The sequence below is a fragment of the Adiantum capillus-veneris genome, chromosome 3 (assembly GCF_014529385.1).
Source record: "Adiantum capillus-veneris isolate H3 chromosome 3, ASM1452938v2, whole genome shotgun sequence".
Taxonomy (NCBI): domain Eukaryota; kingdom Viridiplantae; phylum Streptophyta; class Polypodiopsida; order Polypodiales; family Pteridaceae; genus Adiantum; species Adiantum capillus-veneris.
The window spans coordinates 62,182,963-62,203,026 of NC_140933.1; the positions used below are offsets into that span (position 1 = coordinate 62,182,963).

General features: G+C 43.0%; 1 protein-coding gene across 2 annotated transcripts; it reads left to right on the forward strand.

Moving 5' to 3' along the window:
• Window positions 1-267: 267 nt before the first annotated feature.
• LOC147461014 (DNAse I-like superfamily protein) lies at window positions 268-18,931 on the forward strand. Of its 2 annotated transcripts, none has more exons than XM_086508671.1 (7): window positions 268-1,004; window positions 1,964-2,005; window positions 16,772-16,854; window positions 16,937-17,038; window positions 17,204-17,418; window positions 17,530-17,624; window positions 18,575-18,931. In XM_086508671.1, the coding sequence occupies exons 1-7, from the start codon at window positions 959-961 to the stop codon at window positions 18,817-18,819; spliced, it is 828 nt and encodes a 275-aa protein (XP_086364797.1). In that variant the 5' UTR covers window positions 268-958; the 3' UTR covers window positions 18,820-18,931. The 2 variants fall into 2 exon arrangements, with proteins under 2 accessions (XP_086364797.1, XP_086364796.1); XM_086508670.1 differs by having other exon boundaries at window positions 269-988.
• The last annotated feature ends 1,133 nt before the right edge of the window (window positions 18,932-20,064 follow it).

Below are 20,064 nucleotides of genomic sequence, written 5' to 3' on the forward strand. Positions count from 1 at the left end.
AGATCATTGATGCTCTAGTTTATATGTAATGTGGAATATCAGGAATTTATGTATATTTGAACTCTAGATGTTCTATTCCCATACATTTATTTGACATCTCATCAAACCCAAGATGCTAGAAGACTGTTATTCCATTTCTTCTTGCCACTTGAGGTTGATTGCCTTGCAAATTATGATTTGAGAGAGAGAAAGAGAGAGAGTTTATCAGCTAGCATAACATTTCAAATTTGAGTGGGAGTTGCAACAGTCATTAGCCTAAATTTATAGGTTACTAGCAATGTCAGTGTGTGACAAGATAGCCTTAAACCGCATTGGCGAGACCTTCAGCTTCTTTGCATGTAGGCGACAGGTCTACCAAAGCAACTTATTTCGTGCGGGATAGGCCTTTTGCTACAAGCAGAAGTAACCTTTGCGCTTTCAATTTTACACTGTACTCGAGCGCTCTGAGGTACAAATCTCTGAAAAAGATAGCATTTCTCTGTAAGATCAAAGATTGTCATCGCTGTTGAGGAAGGCGGTCCCCGATCCACAGGTCTGGGTTGTGTTGACGAGTGTGGTCGCAGTTAACCTGTTGCATTGATTTGCAGAGACAAGAGAAGAGGCTAGCTAAAAGGATGTTTATTATCTTTTCAAGGATGATGGTAAATGAGTGAAGAGTATCAGCTGCAGATTACATTGAAATAGTCGAAGCAGTGAGGATTTAAGCAAGAGACAGGAAATTCCCAAAGTGTAGAAGCAGGTGCGCGAGCAGGTGATAGGTCTATGCAGATAACAGACAGATTCAAGAATGGGTAGACGTTTTTAGCTCTTCACGGACTCGAGTCTTGAAGCTGTGCGGTCCTCAAGATGAGCGTCTCCTTGACAGTGATGACCTTCAACCTTCACAGGGATTGTGCAGATGAGGGCATTCATGCATGGGAGACTCGCCGAGATATATGTGTTAGTGTGATTGCCAAATATGCCCCAACCATATTATGCACTCAAGAAGGTAAGCACTCAAGAAGGTAAGCACTTTATACTAGACATGGCCAGTCCTTTATGTACCATTGGCTTGAACTGTAAGTAGTTATTTGAAGTTGTGGGGTGCTTGTGCAAAGACATTTGAATTTGGAAGAGTTGGTAGGAGGAAGATGAGATTTCTTCCATCTTATTCATATTGTACAAGGGGGCACTTATCCTTGTCCTTGCATATATTGAAAGAGAATATTTTAACATTAGAGGAAGTTTCAACATTTTACTCCTTATGGAAGTTCACGTTAGAACCAATTCCAACACTTAGATATTGATATAACATCTTGACAGCTGGTACCAGCTAGGGGGTTTTCATCGATCGATTTCTCTTTGTGACTTGGTTAGTTATTGTGTAGTGAAATTTTATATGTAACTCACCGTAGAAAGCGAGTGGTTGACACTTACTGATGGGCATGGGAATTTCAAGATTCTGTTGAGGTTGTATTTCACGGCCAATCTAGTTGCGGCAAACAAGGAAATGGGAACAAAAACAAAAATGGTGACCGAATAGAAATAACAGGGAGTTTTTATCAACTAATGGGAATGAAAATGGAAATGGGAATTTGGAACAAATTGCAGTTCCGGGGTTTCATGCAAGCAAGTGGCTAATTCTTGAATGTTATTGACATCACTAGATGATAATTTTGAAAGTTGCGTAACTTTTTGTAGGAGCTTGTCAAGTATTCATTCAAAACATCTTCGCACGATTGCTTGCAAGTTCTTTTAACTTTGGGCTTGTATTGTCTATGCAAAGAACGCAAAGATGTTGATGTTTGATGAGATTTTTTCATATTATGGCTAGAAAGGCATGTACCATCTTCTTTCTTGTGTACATTGTCTTAATTGAGCCCCAAATGCATGGTCTTTAATGCAACCGGTCTATATCAAGTCTTTATGTTGGTCTTTGTTGCAAGGGTTAACTCCTCTTATACCTTCTTTTAAAAAATTGCAGGGCTTGAAGCACAACTTGAAGATTTGGGTCGTGCTTTACCGGGTACCTTCCTTGTGTTTGACAATCATATAATTGTAATGTTTGTCATATGTTGCAAACCAAAGTTCGACTCTCAAGTGGCCATTGTTCTTCAACCTTAGTTGTGTAACAACACCATTTAGAGGCTTATATATGCTATTGTAGCTAGAAGCCAATTGCGGATTTTGCACATTACAAATTCATGCGATGATTTGCATGATATGTATGATGGAGTGAAATGTCTCACCATGAGTGGATTTGGTAGAGGAGATGGGAACTATATTTTGAAACTTTAGACAACCAGCATTTATGAAGTGCACTTTCTTCAAGGGTGATTTGGACACTAAATTTCGGTGTATATTTTAGTTGTGTTAGGAGCATAATTACTTGGAACGTGGAACGGGAACAGCCACAGGGACCCCCGGGGAAAAAGGGGAACGGCCAGGGGTCCGGAACGGGAATGGCGTGGAACGGGAGGCATAAAAAACACCCAAATAATGCAATTTTTAGCTCTACATGTTTGAAATTTAATACAAGTAGTATTAGAGTCCTTGACTCCAATACTCACAAAAAACTTGATTTGAAGACCCCTAGGCCATGGATGATGCGAGAGGGAGGGAGAGGGAGAGAGCTTGAGAGAGAGGGAGAGAGCTTAAGAGAGTGAGAGGGAGAGAGCTTGAGAGTGAGAGGGGGACAGCTTGAGACTCGAGAGTTGAGAGAGCTTAAGGTTTAAGCCATAGACCTTGAGCCTTGAGGGCATGTGGATTTGCTTGAGAAGGGAATGGGTGTGGGGGGGTGCATTTTGGGTCCTTGCGCACTTTAAAAAACTCCTAATTTCACTACAAAATTGCAAAAAACTGCCCATTTCTCCCTATTTTTGAGAGCTGGCTGTTTCGGGCCGTTCCTGTCATGTGCACATCTAACCCTATGTGTATGTGGACAAGCTACTTCATAACAAGGGTTCAGTTAGCCTAGCTTAGGAAGTGTTCTACGCTTTTTCCCTTTTCTGTCTTCTTCGCTCGAGTCAAAAGAGCTAGAAGAGCTGTAAGAAGAAGAGGTAGAAGAAGAAGAACTGGATACTCCTTCAAATTGACATGCTTTCTCTGCTTTCTTGCCGAGGCAAAAGCAGATTGACGACCCAAATAACCCGGGAAGTCATTTCCTTTCTTCTGCTTTTTGTCGTGCTTTTTGGCTTTGTTGCTTGCGTCAAAAAGCTGGGTAATTCATGTATCAACCACCTCTTTTAATTCTTTCTCTGTAAACATCCTCGGAGTAGGAGGTTTCTCGAGTGTCGGTTTGAGGGGTGTTTTGTGGCCTTACGCCACTGAGAGTGCACTTCATCGAAGGATGTTTGAGTCAAAAATTTGGCAAATTTTGGGTCCTTCGCAAGATTGATCATCATCTTTGTCGCATCGTCAACCAATTGCTGACGCTCTCTCTTCAATCTCCGCCTGAGTAGGCCGAGGTAGGCCGTACTCCTCGTGAGAATCTTCTTCGTGATTGCTTCCCGCATCCCCAGATGCAGAGGAAGTTTACTGATCTCTGTTTGAATCCATAAGTGTCACGTAAAAAGAATCGCATTTCCTGGTAGAGTGGAAATCCGTATTGTTTGCCACGTGGCACTGCCAACGCAAAATGTGAAATTTTGTACAGGCTGCTGTAACAAACTTCTACACTCCAAGTCAAGATTCTACTGCGACACGACAGGAATTCACTTCAAAACAGTTCACAATTAGATTCGACACGGCCCGATGGAGTTCTATGCCTTTCGGTATTGGCCCCAAAGACTGGCGCCCCTTTCGACACGGCCCGGCGGAGTTCCGTGCCAAGAGGTATTGGCCCCAAAGATTGGCGCCCCTTTCGGTATTTCTTTTTGTATTAATCTGTGCTCAAAGTACAAGGGAGTGGGAGGGTTCTCACTCTTAGACTTAGCGTTCAGATGCTCTGCAGAGTGGGAGCCTTGCCCACTTATTTATAAGTTTACAAGGGATGCTAAAAGCAGAGCCCCAAAAGCTTTCATACTTTAAAAAGCTTAAAAAAAATAAAGCAACCGTTCAAAAGCTTCTAATCTTTGCGTAGAATTTTCAGCCAACCTTGTGTAGGAAAAAGCTGTCCGTACAGCTTTCGCAAATCACGTCGTAAAACGTGGAATTCCGTACAGCATGCCATGTCAGCAACTCAACGTAATTCTCGGAATTCTGCAACCATAGCCGGGGTTTGTGTGTGTTTCTGTTGCCCAAATGGCCACGCCACGTCACCGGTTTGTGATAGCTGCCACGTCAACATGTTAGCGCGTTTTGCGGGGGATCTGCACAACAGTTGCCACATTATCAATTTTCCACGCTAGCTTCTTGGGTGCTTTATTTTAATGCCTTTAGTCACTTGGGCCCCATCGGACAGGATCCCATAAGTTGGTGGGAACTCTTTTGTAAAAATAAGCCTCGCGGCAAGACTTTGCAAGTTGGTAAAACTTCTTCTGCTTTGTCTTCTAGGGTTTAGGCCTTTCAGCCCGGATCTGCAGGTTGACTCCGTTCTTCGGTGGCTTGATGCATTAGCAGTTTTTGACACCGTTGCCGATGTGGTATTTGCTTTTGATTGCATAAATGGAATGTACACACATGCAATACCTCAAGTGCAGACTCTACTAATTGGAATGGGGAATGTCGCCTCGGTAACTCTTCAAGATGAAGCACCTTTGGTTCTGTCTCGATGTGGGATTGCGGATGGCCACCATAGGGTGGATCTGGGGCTGATTTGCACTCCCAATGTGAGGAATGAAGGGCTGAAAACGCAGATCTCGATGATGCAGATGATGTGCAGCAATGGGAGCACTCGATGCGGCGAGGGAATGGCCGAAAAGAGGATCAATGGGCTGCTGAAGTACCGGACTGCATTTGGATGGCTGGTGTTAGCAGATCTGTGCACCTCCGGCGAGGAAAGGGCTGAAAACTGAAAACGCTGGCTGATCTGCTGAGGTTCCGCTAGGGCTAGGATTGGAATTGCAAATCGTTGGCTGATTGGGAGCCAAAAATGCTAGCTAGCTGCTTTGCAAAACGCTGAGGCTGATGTGTAGCGCTAGCTCCATCTGCTGCAAGTGTTGCCTTGCAGCTCCCTTTATAGGTGAGAATTTGACTTTTGGAACTCCTTAAGGCTTAGGTAGGGCAAAACCTTTGTCAAATTGTTATAAAATAAATCACTAAAATGATTTATTAATAAGTTTGAATAGGGGTCAGTTTTTGGGTGAAACCGTCGCACATCTACTGATCCAGGAATCTGATAGATGTGGGGAATTGCTCATTGAATTCCTCTAGCCTAAAACTACATACACGTCATGCCAACTGCCCACAGAATTGTAACATCTGTCAAAACGCTTGTACGATCCATTTATGCAAGAGGGTTCCAAATTTGGAAAACCTAATCTAATGGACTCGTTTGGACATGCAGGTCTTGCAAACAGGCTCATAAAATTGCCGGTACTAATCCTCCTAGGATTCGACACTCCTATTTATGGATAGGTGGAAAATTGGCTCTAGAAGTTGATGAAGCATGTCTACGTGCACATAGAGGCATGTGCACGTGACATCCCCTCTTGCTTAAGGTGAGGTACTGATATCGAGCTGCATGGCCTCGTTGTATGAGGCTAACAAATTTGGGTAGTCAATGAAAAATTACTCGTCTACCCAAGCCGCTTCGTGTGTCCCTCGATCCTTGAATTTGAGGAAATATTGCTTCGCCTTTTGTCTTATTGCCAAATTGGGTTTGAAGCAATCAAATACGTTTCGGCTTGATGACTCTGACTGGAACAATGATCTCAGGTGGTTTTTCTTTTGGATTGCTCCTTGGAGGTTTACCCTTGTGGCCGCATTTCGTCAGGTCCTCTTTGGAAACTTTCTGCGCCTCCTGTACTCGTTCCAAGGGAATGGCAATGTGAGGTATCAGCGTCTTGAACTTGACCATCCTTGTCCAGAGTGCCCTGAATTGCACACAAAAATGAAATGAGTTTGGTTTCTTACGAACGACGAGATTTGGTAACCAAAAAGACTGTACCTTGGGAGGGGGGAACCTCCTAAACAAGAATTCACCTGGTTTTCGCTTCTCTTTATCCGGTTTATGGAAATGGGAGAAATTTTTACCTACATGCTCCGCGTAATGGAAAAGGTCGGAGACAATATCCATAGGTCGAGGTGTGTAGGGAAATAATGATCCTCGGGAAACCGGGAATAGACCTTGAGAAATTGTTTACTGTACTCGTCAAGAATACCCAAATTGCTCGATTTCAAATTGACCCGAATGACCAAGTCAGGTATTCCACTACGTAGTTCCTTGCTAGTGTGGACATGAGAGATGCGAGGAGTTGATGGGATACTTGGATCCATTTTGATGGTAACATGCTAGGAAACATTCTCCGTGATGTGGAGAGAGGAGGTATCCTAGTCAATGCGTGGCTTGAAATTGCGAAACCACTTAATGCTCAAAATAACATCACATCCACTTAATTTAGCGACCACAAATTGATGAGTAAATCGAACTTACTGCATGTCAAGCAAGATCTACATGGTGACATACAAGAGAGAGAAGAGTCATGCCCTTTGAGAATCCCATCACCGGGTAGGTGGGAACAAGAGTAGATGGAAGATGGACATGTGTCATGACGGCCTCACTAATGATGTCCTTTGTGCTACCATAGTCAAATAGCACAACCACTTTTTGACCTTTAATTTGTTCATAGCATTTTATGAATTCCTCATCATCAAAAGTCCCCTCCTGCTTAGCTTCTTGCTCTACCACACTCATAACTGTTTTTATTGTCCGTTATCGTAGGCTGTCTACCCTTGTTGTGCTCTATCTCTTGGAGAGCTGTTTTTATTGTCCGTTATCGTAGACCGTCTTGAGCTTACCCTTGTTGTGCTCTATCTCTTGGAGTTGAGCCAAGTGTATCACCTTTTGTAATGTCTTTGGATCACCGGCTTCCACGTCAAACTTGATCGAGTGGTCCAATCCAGAGAGAAAGTCCTCCAACCTTTCCTCATCCGACTTCCTCAATTGTCCACCTAACTGAGACACACATTTAGCATACGACATTACAGGTTTACCTTGTTGAGACAAAGCCCAAAAATCCTCCTTCAATCACTTCAGGTAGTGTGGAGGCAAGAACTGGTCTTTAAATCCTCCTCGAACTCCTCCCAAATAAGCTCGCGAGGGGGAATTAGGAGAGACGCAAAACGGGTCTCCTGGTGGGCTCCTCCTTCTCCATCCACTCATCCTTCTAGGTGATGGCATCACTCGTGAGATGCATGGAAGTCAAGAGAACTTTGTTCTTATCAGACTTTATGACAACCGCATAATAGGATTTAAATTGATGCAACCAAGAATAAACGATAGTAACATCTATCTTACCGTCATACTTATTGAACACAATCTTCTCGGGAATGGGTTTGTTAATCGTTTGTAAAGCATTGGTCGCCTCCGCGATGGTCTTGGCAAGCTTTTTATTATCTGGCTCGCGGGATGGGGTATCGGATCGGACCGCCAAAGATGTGATAAGATCACAGATGGCTGTCCTTTCCATCCTACGAGCCTTGGCTTCGGCTGCCAATCGACGTTTCCTTCGCTTTTCTGCCATGGAAACCCTAGTAGATTATAACTTGAAATTTCTCGACATCTCTCAGTAGGTGTCTCTTGTCGAGCTAAACCTTGGAGGTCCAATGTGTTTGCTATAACAGACTTGGACACTCCAAGTCGAGAATCTACTGCGACAACACAAATAACCACTTCAAAACAATTCACAGTTCACAATTGATTCGACAGTGGCTCGGTGGAGTTCCGTGCCTAGAGGTATTGGCCCCAAAGACTGGTGTCCCTTTCGGTATTTCTTTTTGTATTAATATGAGTTCAAAGTACAAGAATGCGGGCAGGCGCTCACTCTCAGACTTTGCGTCCAGATGCTCTGAGTTATGAGGCCCCTGCCAGCTTATTTAAAGAGTACAAAGGGATGCCAAAAGCAGAGCCCCAAAAGCTTCCCATAAAAAAGCTGCCCTAATAATAGGCTTGCAATAAAAAGCATCTTTTAAAAATTTAAAGCTCTCTCTCTCTCTCTCTCTCTCTCTCTCTCTCTCTCTCTCTCTCCATGCTGTTATACGTAGAAAAAGCAAAAGCAAGAGCTCTCTCTCTCATCTCTGAGATCGCGTAGCCAAAAGCAGAGAGGCTGCCGTACAGTGTTGCCACGTCAGCAGTACGGAACTCCGCAATTTGTGCCGCGTTTTGTGCGGGTGTCCGTACAGCCTGCCACGTGTCATCAACATGCGGATCCGTACAGGGGCAGCCACGTGTCAGCCAGACATTCCAGGTGTGTGTGTGTGGTTGTGTCCTCTGTTGTTCGGCAGTGTCCAAGCATCACATGTCACCAATTTGTGACGTACCCCCCTCTTGAAAGCATTGTAATCGCCCTCGATTACGCCTGCAAAACAAACAGAAGCCATAAACTGCCTTAGCAGACACTGACTGTTAGTACCGACGCACTAGGAACACAGATCTAGCACATGTACCAATCGACAGTCACATCACACGACATCTGTAAGGTGCACCGGAAGTGAATGTTGAACTTTGCTCAAGATGAGTGCTCCGAACTGTGCTCAAGGTTCCTTTTTCTTAGGGAAGGGAGAGCCTTCTGTTCTTTAATGAGAGAGTGCAATGGACACAAACAAAGTGAATGGACACTGTGAATGGAAGTGCATGAGACTGAGAGATAGAGAGAGAAGAGAATACGACACCAGAATGTTGTCAAACCCTCCTTCGAAGGCCCCACTCTCTATGGCAAGAGCGGTCTACTTATGATTGCACAAATCTCTACAATGCTTGGACTTGCCGACGATGAGGACCACGACGAGACGGGCTGAAATCTGAAAATGCTAATGGTTGAAATCTGAAAATCTTTATCTGCTGAATTCTAACTCTATGTCGGTGACGATGTCGATGACGACGGTGCAACGACAACGCGCTGAAGACGCAGATGCTGAAATCTGTGTTTTCCGGGCTGAATCTGTAAATCTTGCGGTGATGTTCATGCTGTGTGCAACCGGAGGATATGCATCTAATCTAAGTGCCTGGACCTGCACGGTCTGCGAAGAGACTCACAAAAGTGCCAGATCACTTCCTATCCTAGACTGACTTGACTGAACTGAACCCTGGTCATGTTGTAGCTTGTCCACGGACACGTAGGGTTGGATGTGTCATGTGACATCCCCTCCTTTTCAAAGTGAGGTATTGGTACCGAACTGTATGGCGTCGAGGGAGATCGCCAACAGCGTCTGGAATCTTGGAAAGGACTTTTCGCCGGCCCATTCCGATGCATGGGACATGCAAAACTTGAACTTCATAAAGGTCTGCAACGCTTGCTTCTCTGGGCCATGCCGAAAGCGACACAAAGTCTTCTGTGGCTCCTTCGATGCTTCATCTTCGTCTATAGTCATGCGTCTACCTTCTTCAAGAATCCTCGAGGCTGAAAATTCCTGAAACCACTTCCAACACAAAAACATGAACATATCTATTCGATATAAAGTGACTGGAAAAAGTCTTATCTTCCTCAAAGACTATGCATGCAATGTAGATGAACAAAGAGACGGAGTGCCAAACCGTTCACCACACACATGCAAACAATGAGATCGAATCTTGTCGTGCTGGCAAAACACAATGGAAATGCCCATGCTTGGTGCTCATACTTTCTTGTGCTCTTTCTACAACTGTGTCGTACCAAGGAAGAGACATGGAATGTGACTTTCTTGAATGCATACTTTTCAACTTTTCATGAACAATCTGCATATATCTGTGCTCATTCATGAGTGAAACGTGCTCAACGTACAATATGTCATGCCTAGGAAAAGGGAGCACATAAAGACGCTGACTAAAATACAGGAAAGGATCACGAACGAAACACTCGAACAATGCGTGCTGACTAATCATACGAACACATAGTACTTCCTGTGAGGTGTTCTTTGGACCTAGGCTCGAGAGCCAAGATCGGTTTTTCCTGAGGGGGTTTTTTGGACCTAGGCTCGAGAGCCAAGATCGGTTCTTCCTGAGGGGGTTCTTTGGACCTTGACTCGAGAGCCAAGATCGGTTCTTCGTGATTGATCAAATATGCAATGAGGTTAGCTTCACTAGAAACAATATCAACTAACCCATCATTCTTGTGAACAATCACATCGTGGTCATACAAATCATCATGCTCGTGAGAAATCACGTCTTGATCATCATGCAATTCATCATGCTTATCAGTATCATTCAAATCATCATGCGAATCTTCATGTGTCATACTTTGGAGAAGAAGAGACCGAGAGTCTCCTTTTCCCGAATCTCTTGCATCTGTGCTTGCACTTGAGAAAAGAGTTGCAACGACTCTTGCATGTGTCGCGCGTGCTCATGCTCACGCTCTATGGCTCCCTTTCTTTCTGCTTCTCTTTGTGTTTTTCTTTCTGCGTGTCTGCGATCCATTTCTGCTTTTCTTTATTTGCATTCACGATCAAATTCTTCCACTCTTTCTTGCTTTTCTTGCTTCGCATTCTAACTTCTTGTCCATAAACATTTGCTCCAACTCCTCCATAGGAGTTAGTGCAATCCTTGGCGTAGATGGGGAAGGGGGAGGGTCAGAAAAACCTCTTGGTTGGGGAAAATTCTTCTTCGCCTCTCTCATGCTCCTCACCTCCAAGTGAAGTAGTCGACAGGGAGCTTGAGGAGCAACATTTTTGGAGTAGATATTGGCTCACAAGGAAAGGAAAGTAAAAGATAATGTGATACGGCGGTTCTTAGTGGAATTCAAGAACTATCCGACATTGGATGCGAAGTGGATGGAGGAGGAGGACCTAGCAGATACTCCTCAGATTTGGAACTTTATCTTGATGCTTTTGGTCTAGCTTTGACTATTCCGAGAGATTCCGTGGATCAGTAGGGTTGATCTGGTGCAGACGGGATTGCACAAGAGGGGAGTCACTCTGCTCCTTGTCAGAGGGTACCCTGATGAAATAAAGTTATTGATTTTTCTTTGGAATCGAGGGATACTGATGGGCCGACAATTTTCTACTATATGACTTTATGAAAGAAGTACTTCGATATGGGAATCCCCGAAATGATTCTGATTTACATGTGCTCTCTCATGTGAGTTGTGTCTGAGTGCATGTTTGAAAGATGAAATGACTGCAGCATTTTGTCTTGAGGTTCCATATGAGATGGACATGATAGCAATAAGAATTAGTCAATCCAACATCAGTGAGATCCGGTGTGGATCTAGAGACGATTGCCGAGATCTCGAATCTCGATGGACTTTTGTTTAGCGACTGTCGTCTTTGTGCAAGTGCTCGATTTGTGTCATCTAGTGCGTCAATGCTTAGAATCAGTGTCTATTGAATTGGTTTGTGGCTTATGTCTGATTTTGTAGGCGTAATTGAGGGCGATCACAATTCTTTCAAGAGGGGGGTATGTCACAAGCATGACCACCTGAATAGATTCCAGATAAACTGTCATAAGGATTCCCGTCCGATGGGGCCCATGGGACACAAAGAATTAAAGAACTGAAGCTCAAAATTGTATCAACTTATGGTACCCCGACCGAGGGGCCTAAAACCCCCAAGACTAGAAGCTTGCACTCTGAAAGAGAGTTCCGTAAATCACGTTGACATGCTGACGTGGTAAATTGTACGGATGGTGATGTGGCAGGTTGTACGGTCCGCATTTCGTGTTGGCTGTGCCACATGGCATGCTGTACGGATTTTCGTGATTCACGCTCGCAGCTTTTGGAAGCAGACGCTTTTGCGATTGACTGCTTTTGAACTGATTGCTTTTGGGGCATCCCTTGTAAAAATAAAAGTGCCCTTGGGGCCTCACTCTGCAGAGCATTTGGACGTAGAGTCTGAGAGCAGAGGTCCATCGGGAGCTGTACTTTGCAATGATTAATGATAAAGAAATATCGAAAGGGGCGCCAGACTTTACGGCCAATACCTCTAGGCACGAAACTACGGTGGGCTGTGTCGACTCTCTCTCTCTCTCTATTAAAGTTCAATGATATTTGAAGTTTCTGCTCGTGTGTTGCTATTGATTTCTCGCTTGGAGTGTCCAAGCCTGTTACAACGACGAACTAGACGAAGAAAAATTTAGGTCATCCTTGAAACGAACACGCTTCTTCGATCTGCTTACTACCTCAAAAGTTCATTTCTGGCTTCCTCTTCTTTTGAGAATGCTTAAGCTTTTCATCAACTAATTTGTCTTCTTTTCAAGAGGTTTGTGAAACTCTTTCTTCGAGTACAGTTTCTGCTTTTTTGCACCTTGCTTTGCTTTCCTTTTCATTACTGACTTACAAGAAGATGGACGACATCTCACTATTTGGAGTGAACCTCGTTAAGCAGGTAATCCTTGAGGTGATTCACATAGTTCGGGTCTTCGGAGTGCTTGATCAATCTTTTCATACACGTGTCAACCTACAATTGATGTTTGTACTCTGCTCTTTTGAGATTCCCTACTGAAATTTGTCAAAATCTCCGTTGGTTTCTTCTGTTCCCACGCTAGGACTTAACTTTTCTTCATCTCTCCGGCGACCAACAGTTGGAGTGTCGTCTCTGTCGGATTCTCCACGAGAACCCATGTATGCTACAAAAGGGATTAAATCCTCCATAGAAGAAGAATCGTTTTGAGCTCTGATACCACTGTTACAGGCTTGGACACTCCAAGTGAGAAGTCAATAGCAACACACGATCAGAAACTGCAAATAACTGATCTTGAAAGAGATAGAGAGAGAAGAGGAGAGTCGACCTAAAGAACTCGCCGAGAGGACAACCCGAATTGCAGACCTAAAGAACTCGCCGAGAGGACAACCCGAATTGCAAACCACGTGGCAAGTCAACGGGTAGCTATTTTTGGGAGCTTTTAGGGTGCCTAGCTCTTGGGCCTCATTGATTTTCACATGAACTTGTAAATATATGCCTTGGGAGTGGCTTTGGCGTGAGTACACAAAGCAGAGCACTCCCCGACAATGGTACTCTGTTCATATTAATACAAAAAGAAGTACTGAAAGGGATGCCTGACTTTGGGGCTAGTGCATCTCGAAGCGAAACTCTGCCGTTTCGTGTCTTGAGTAATCTTGAGTTTTAAATGCAAGTGTTAAAGCTTGTGTTCTATTCATGTGTTGTTGAAGATTTGTCCCTTATCAGTGCCAAGCCGGTTAGAGAAAGAATGACACTCGAGAGAATGATGCCTTTCCTACTCAATGTATCTGCAACAAGGTTAGCTTTTGTAGGCACATACAGAATCATATCATCAAACTCCTTAAAAAAATCGAGACCTGCTTGCTTGCCTATCATTAAATGTGGACTAGGCATAAACTAAAGCCATTTAAGTAAGTGATTGGTGATCTGTGCAAACCACAAAATCATGCTCATAAGTGAAGTGCTTCCAATGTTTTAATGCATGAATGACCGAGAGAAATTCCTCATCGTAGTCGGAATAATTTTTCTCGCATTGTTTAGTTTACAAGAGAAGTGCAATTGGATGACCATTTTGTTGTAACATCGCACATATGGCACTATCAGTCGCATTTGTCCAAACCTCGAAAGGCTTGTCCAAGAGGCATGGACGAGCTGCAGTGCCTCAGTGATTGCTATCTTCAGCGCTTCAAATGCACTCTTTGGCAGCCTCGATCAAAACAATGTATTGATGGTGAGTCTTGACACCTTTTATCATGTCAGACGATGGTGCAGCAATGTGTGGAAAATTTTGTATATGTGGACTATAAGCTTGTTGACACATTTCGAGAAATGAATGCACATCATATGCAAGTCTCAAGCATATGCCAATCTCTTACCTCACTTACCTTTGTCGGGTGACCAAGACAGATGATATAGCCCAAGTAGCTCACTTTAGTCAAAACAATTTTGACGTCTTAGCTGCAATGTAGAGACTTTTAGAATCCAAATGAGTCAATCCTTGTTCAACATAATATGTGTGGCCCCTTATTGGGCCCCAACTTGTAGCTTTTATGTGTAAAGTCTGTAGAAGGCTTATGAATTCCAATAAAACGTAAGGCTAGGAAGAATGCAACATATGTAAAAAAATTGGCTGCTGCAGGGAAAAGAGTGTGGTAATAGAGAGGGATACTCTCTTTTCTTATTGATTCTAGATAGAAATTCTGCAAATTGTAGAGAGAATTGGCCAAATTTTTTCGACTCTTGAGAGAATTTTTCCAGGAGAGACTTTTCAGTTTTCTCGAGAGAGAAATAATCTATTCTAGCGATAGAAAATCATTCTAGAGAGAGAACGGCAAAATCTGGTTCACAGCGAAAATCAGCATCTTAAGAGAGGAAAATCTAGTGGGAGAAAAATCAATGCACTGCATGGGATGATTTTGGTGTTTGGCGAGTACCACCTTTGTAGAGTGAGTGTCTTTGACGTTCAGACGGGTGCAATGTGATCAATCGTGTGGTGTTCCCTAACCCTTGAATCCATCACATATCCCCTCCTACTTATGGTCATGTATTGGTGGTGAGTTGCACTATCTCTTTGTGAGGCTTGCAAATTGGGACTCCGTCTGGAACAACTTAACAAGAGAGGCTGGCAAATCGTGACTATGGACGAAGAAGTCCTCGTCCACCCACGTAGCTTGTGTTGCAGCTTGAGGCTTTTGTGCATCTTCTAAAGTGTGTGCTAGAAGCACTACATCATCCGTATACAAGAAAAGCATGATTACCGCATTGCAAATAGTGACCTCTTCAATGCCTTCTTCTTGCATAAAGTCAAGTACCATTTGTTCCAATTGATCGATGCATAGACCAAAGAGAGTTGGTGACAATGGACATCCTTGTTTAACCCCAATAGTGCTTACAAAAATTTCTGAAATTTCTCTTCCCATGCGCAATTGACAAATCACCTTCTCATAGATTCGAGAAACCGCAAGCATAAACTCACTTGGCACTTGGAGTTCTTCCATTTTCTCCACAAATTGTTACGTGGAATCATATCAAAGGCTTTCTTAAAGTCCACAAAACAACAATACAATCGCTTGCCTTTCAACCGACTTTCCTCCATGAGAACACGAAGAGTGACAAGATGATCAATGGTGCTATGGCATCGACGAAAACCCGCTTGTCCCTTTGCACGCTTGTCATTCTCTTCAGCCCAATCACTCAATTTCATCTCCATTATGCACCCAAACAACTTTGCCATAAGAGACCCAATCATTATAGTCCGGTAGTTGCTTACATTCTTTACATCCTCTCCTTTATGCAAAGGCTTAACCCAATTAGTACTCCAATCATAAGGCATACCATGTTGAAGTGCAAGGTTGAACATATCACACATCCACTCATGGGTAAAATCTCCCGTCCATTTGATCATCTCCGGCTTGATACCTTCAAGATCTCCCACTTTGCGAGTGGCCAACTTTTCAAGCCCATTGCATACATCCTCAATAGTAAAAAAAGACGGCATACATGGGAGTGAACCATAAAATGACATTTTTTCAGTATTTTCTTGCTCATATAATTGCCTACAATGTGTGTACATATCCACTAAACTCAAGTTACCAAAATTCTCAACCCGCTTGCCTCTCAAGTTTCTCCAAAATCTTCCACATGCATGTGCCTTTTCTTGGACTTGAAATTCTTGTTGCTTTACTTCCCATAGTCTTCTCTTCTTTTGAATCAATGCCTTGTATGTATGCAAATGACTTTGATAGTTGTCTTTGTCCATAGTTGCATCAAGCTTTATCAAGGACTTTCGAGCATCTTGACATTCTTTATCAAACTACCTTTTGCGTGATCTATCTTTGTTGTTACCATGGAGATGCTTTATGGCAAAGCATTCTTCCGCACAAGAACAAATAGCTTTCTTGAAAGCTTCGAGGTGGTACTAACCGACTGGCTAGACACACGCACGCATGCACGCACACGCACAGCACACACAGGGGCAGACGTGGTGCAAGGGATCAAAATATGAGTGCTACCGTTCGTAATTTATGGCACAAAATGTGGTGGAAATTACGGCTGTGTATGCCTTATGGATGTGGCAGATTTTTTGTGCTGAATAAATATTTGGAGCTAGAGTTGAAAGGAGTTAACTCTGAAAGCTTTTGGGGGTATTGTTTTATTGATAGGAGATGAACTTTTGTGCTTTGAAATACACTTTGTAAAAATAACTTTTGATTTAAGTTGCTTGTGGCCTATAATTTAAAGGCAAGGGGTTCAATTGAACCCAGCAGTGTCATGAAGTTGTAACTCGATTGCTCCTTGATGAATAAAGAAAATACAACCAAGGGCGCTCAACTTGAGAGTGGCTAATCTCCAAGGGAATTAATGCCTCTTCGGTGTCAAACTCAGAACTCAATTGTGACGTTGCTTTGCTTTCTTTCTCAGTTGTTTAAAGTTTGTATCAGTTGTTTTTCCTGTAGGCCTGTGGTGATGGCCGGAAAGTATTGCCTTGCTTGCTTCGGAGACCTGTGCTTTAATTGATGCAAGAGAATTCATAACTGTGGCATTATAAATGATCTCTGGGTGCTTTTCGTTAGTCCATGGAGGATTCCCTTAACAACTTCAACCAAGGAACATGGAGCACCTCATGCTTTATCCAAGAGGAAAGCAAGCGTAATTGCATGGAAACATAATTTACCTTTTGATGATTGGAAATGGACCATACATACGGAAAGTTAACTTAGGATGTTTGCTGCCAACTTGCTCGAGACACCATTGACTTTAGAATGCACGTGTTGACAAGGTTGTCTGTTGCTGGTGGCTTCAAAGTTTTTGGTTTTAATAGGTTATGGGCACTTTGGACTATCGAGAAAAGGTGTAAGCGACAATTCAGATGAACATTGCAGTGTATTTTACAATATGGAGCAGGTAAAAATTGTAGCTTGGGGTTGTGTAAAATTGCTCTTGTTCCAAAGAAATCTCACTGTTGAAAGAAAGGTGTGCCTTATAGGTTGAGCAGACAGAAGGCGGTACTTTTTGGCTCTCTGAATCACCATCTATACCAGCCAGTACATCTTGGGGTGCAGCTGTCCCTTGCATTGCCACCTGGGTGATATCCTTTTGAAATTCATGCGGTATTTAGTATTACTTCTGTACTAGATATGGAGGAAGGCTGTAGGCACTCATAACTTGAAGATTAGCTGTACTTATCTGCTATGCTGCTTTATTTCATATATATAAAAAAAGAGTGTTTGTTGGCTTTAATGATGTTTTCCACACGTTCCAGTTTAAGGGAGTTGAACCGCCTGGTTTCACTTTCCAAATTGTAAATACCCACCTGGATAAAACAAGTGCTCGAGCTCGCAGGCGAGGAGCTTTGCTTACCTGGCAACATATTGCCTCGTTGCCTCCTAGCCTGCCTGTGCTTTACTGTGGTGGATTTAATGCTCAAAAAGAATCTGCTGTTGGGCGATTTCTGTTAGGTCGATCAAGGTAATGTCATTGCAGATGGATTGAGCTAGGGATTAGGGTACTCAAAGTGTACATAACTACTTGATCTGGAGCCTTCAATTCAGTAAAACGTGTGTTCTGGTATTCTGGCAGGGAACATGGAGTAGTAGGTGATATGGTTGATGCATGGGCAAGCGCTCGAAGAAGGAAAAGCTCAAAGCTTGTTCGTACCTATCACGGATTTAAGGGTCAGGATTCATCTTTCACATGCTAAATTTGCAGTTAACTAGCCTGCATAATTTGGTCCAAAATATCTGTTTACTGTTTTCATGAAGTGAATTATTGCCTGTTTAAATGTTATTCTGACAAGGGAATATACAATATGGACATCTTTTGATGGAAATAGATGACATTAGCTGGATGTGAACATTCAGGAGGAAGGGCACCGTTGATTAGTGATTTATAGACTTTAATCTTGTTTCAATAGAAATAAATCTGAAAGTATGCCATGTGTATTGGGTCGAGACTTGCAAAATACTGAAACCAGCAAAAAGCTGATTAAGTAACTGCTGCCAAGATCTAAAATGTTAACAAAGTGCATAGACTTTCAGGATGTGTGTGAACTGCATGGGCTGTCATCCAATGAGGATTACTAGTAAGGGGTGCTGGCTACACGTTTGGTAAGTGGGTCATAGTTCTCAAATCTTTGTCCTGTAGTCCTCAAGCCTTATTTGCAGGCCCTCTTATAGCATGCGTCTAGCTGAATCTATTGGCACCCGACTTAATAGTATTACCTGAAGGGACTCCTAAGATCCAATCTTTTCTGAAGCAACTCCTAAGACCTTATTTTTTCTGCTAAGTTCTTTTGTTATGAAACTGTGACACAAGTTAAAAATCTTTACTGCATAAAGTGTGAGTCCAAAAACACCATTTTAATGACGAAAGTGGTTCTCTGAATAGTTGAGTAGCAGCATAAGAATCTACCACTCACGAAACTACTTTTGAACAACGTTGTTTTTATTGTTCTTACACCTTGGTTTGCTAATCCATACATATGTTGGCCTGACACAGTGTTAGTGCTAGTTCTAGCATGTACAATGTGCGCCCCCCCCCCCCCCCCCCCCCCCCCCCCCCCCCCACACACACACACACACACATCCAACCCGATTAATGACTTTTTCACACTTTTTCTAATCAGGAGAAAATCAAGGGAAGTTGGAGAAACTGAAGCTACTTCTTAAAGCATTATTACTGTGTTGGGATCGGCGGAATCAAGACTTGCATGTGGATTGGGTTCTCTTTCGGGGCCGCACTTTGACACCCATGTATGCAGAAGTGGTTGATGAAAGTCCCAATGGCAACTATCCATCTGATCATTATCCTTTGTATGTAGAATTCTCATTGCCTCGATCGGTAAGGCAAGTTGAAGATACGACAACTTGAGGAACCCAGTGGGGTTTCCTCAATAGAGTGATAACTTTGGTTTTTTGTGTGAAATGTAATTTTTTGGATATTGTGCAGTAATGCAAGAGAGCTTCTCCATGGTTTCCTACGATGTTAAAATTCTCTTCTTCTTCTCTCTCTCTCTCTCTCTCTCTCTCTCTCTCTCTCTCTCTCTCTCTCTCCCTCTCTGCCTAAACAACCAATCTCAAGATACAAGATAAACTATGGAAAACCCTTGAGATATACAATGGACAAACCATAGGGGGAACACCAGCGATACTGATAGACAATCACGGTCTCATGTTGCTTGTCACCCATAAATAAAATGTCGCACAAGAGAACAGCCTTGACATGTCATACACATGAAAAATGGAGAGAACTTATTCCACACCCAGTACCACCCCAACCATATTAATTTTCCAAAACCCTTATAACTTGTACGTATGTTTTAATAGCGACATGAAGGGGCATATCCCAGGAGACCTTGAAGATCTATCCGATGAGTGGGGGGGGGGGGGGGGGGGGAAGAGAGAGAGAGAAGAAGAAGAAGAAGAAGAGCATGATTTCTACAGTTCCACAAACAATCCCAGTGTCAAAGTGGAACAAACAATCCCAGTGTCAAAGGACTCTTTGATTAGTCGTGTGTGTATGTGTGTGTGTGAGGTGTAAATTTTATCCTTTTTTGTTTTCGTAATTTGTAATTTGGTGTATGAGAGTCATGCGTTGCCTACTTGCACATTGTTTGACCCTTTGTGCGTTGCCTTGCTCTATGCGCAGTAGCCACTGCGTGTTGTAACACATGTGTGCTGTCCACTTTTACGCACCCTTTTGCCTGGTACATATTTTGCCCCTCCTTTGTGTGTGTGTGTGTGTGTGTGTGTGTGTGAGGGTGTGAGTGACAGCTAGGGTTGTTGAAATCAAACATAGTACATATAGAGGTTCAGTTAGTAGTTCAGTGCAACTTGTACAGAAAGTGTGGACATGGGATTGATGTTTTGATGTAAGAGTTTTGTGGTATTTTGTAGCTACCCAAGTGAACTTTGTACATAGCTTCAAGTTGCCAACATTTACAGCTATTCACAGTGTTCTCTTTACTTGTTTGCTTCTTGGGCAAGGTTTTGCTCATTTATGTTTGACTCCTTGTGTGTGTTTAAGCGTCAGAAAGCAATGGAACTTGCTTTGGGAGGCCACATCGGAGATCAAAGCTTGCTTGTATCAGGACTTCCAAGGTGCTCGTGGATTTTA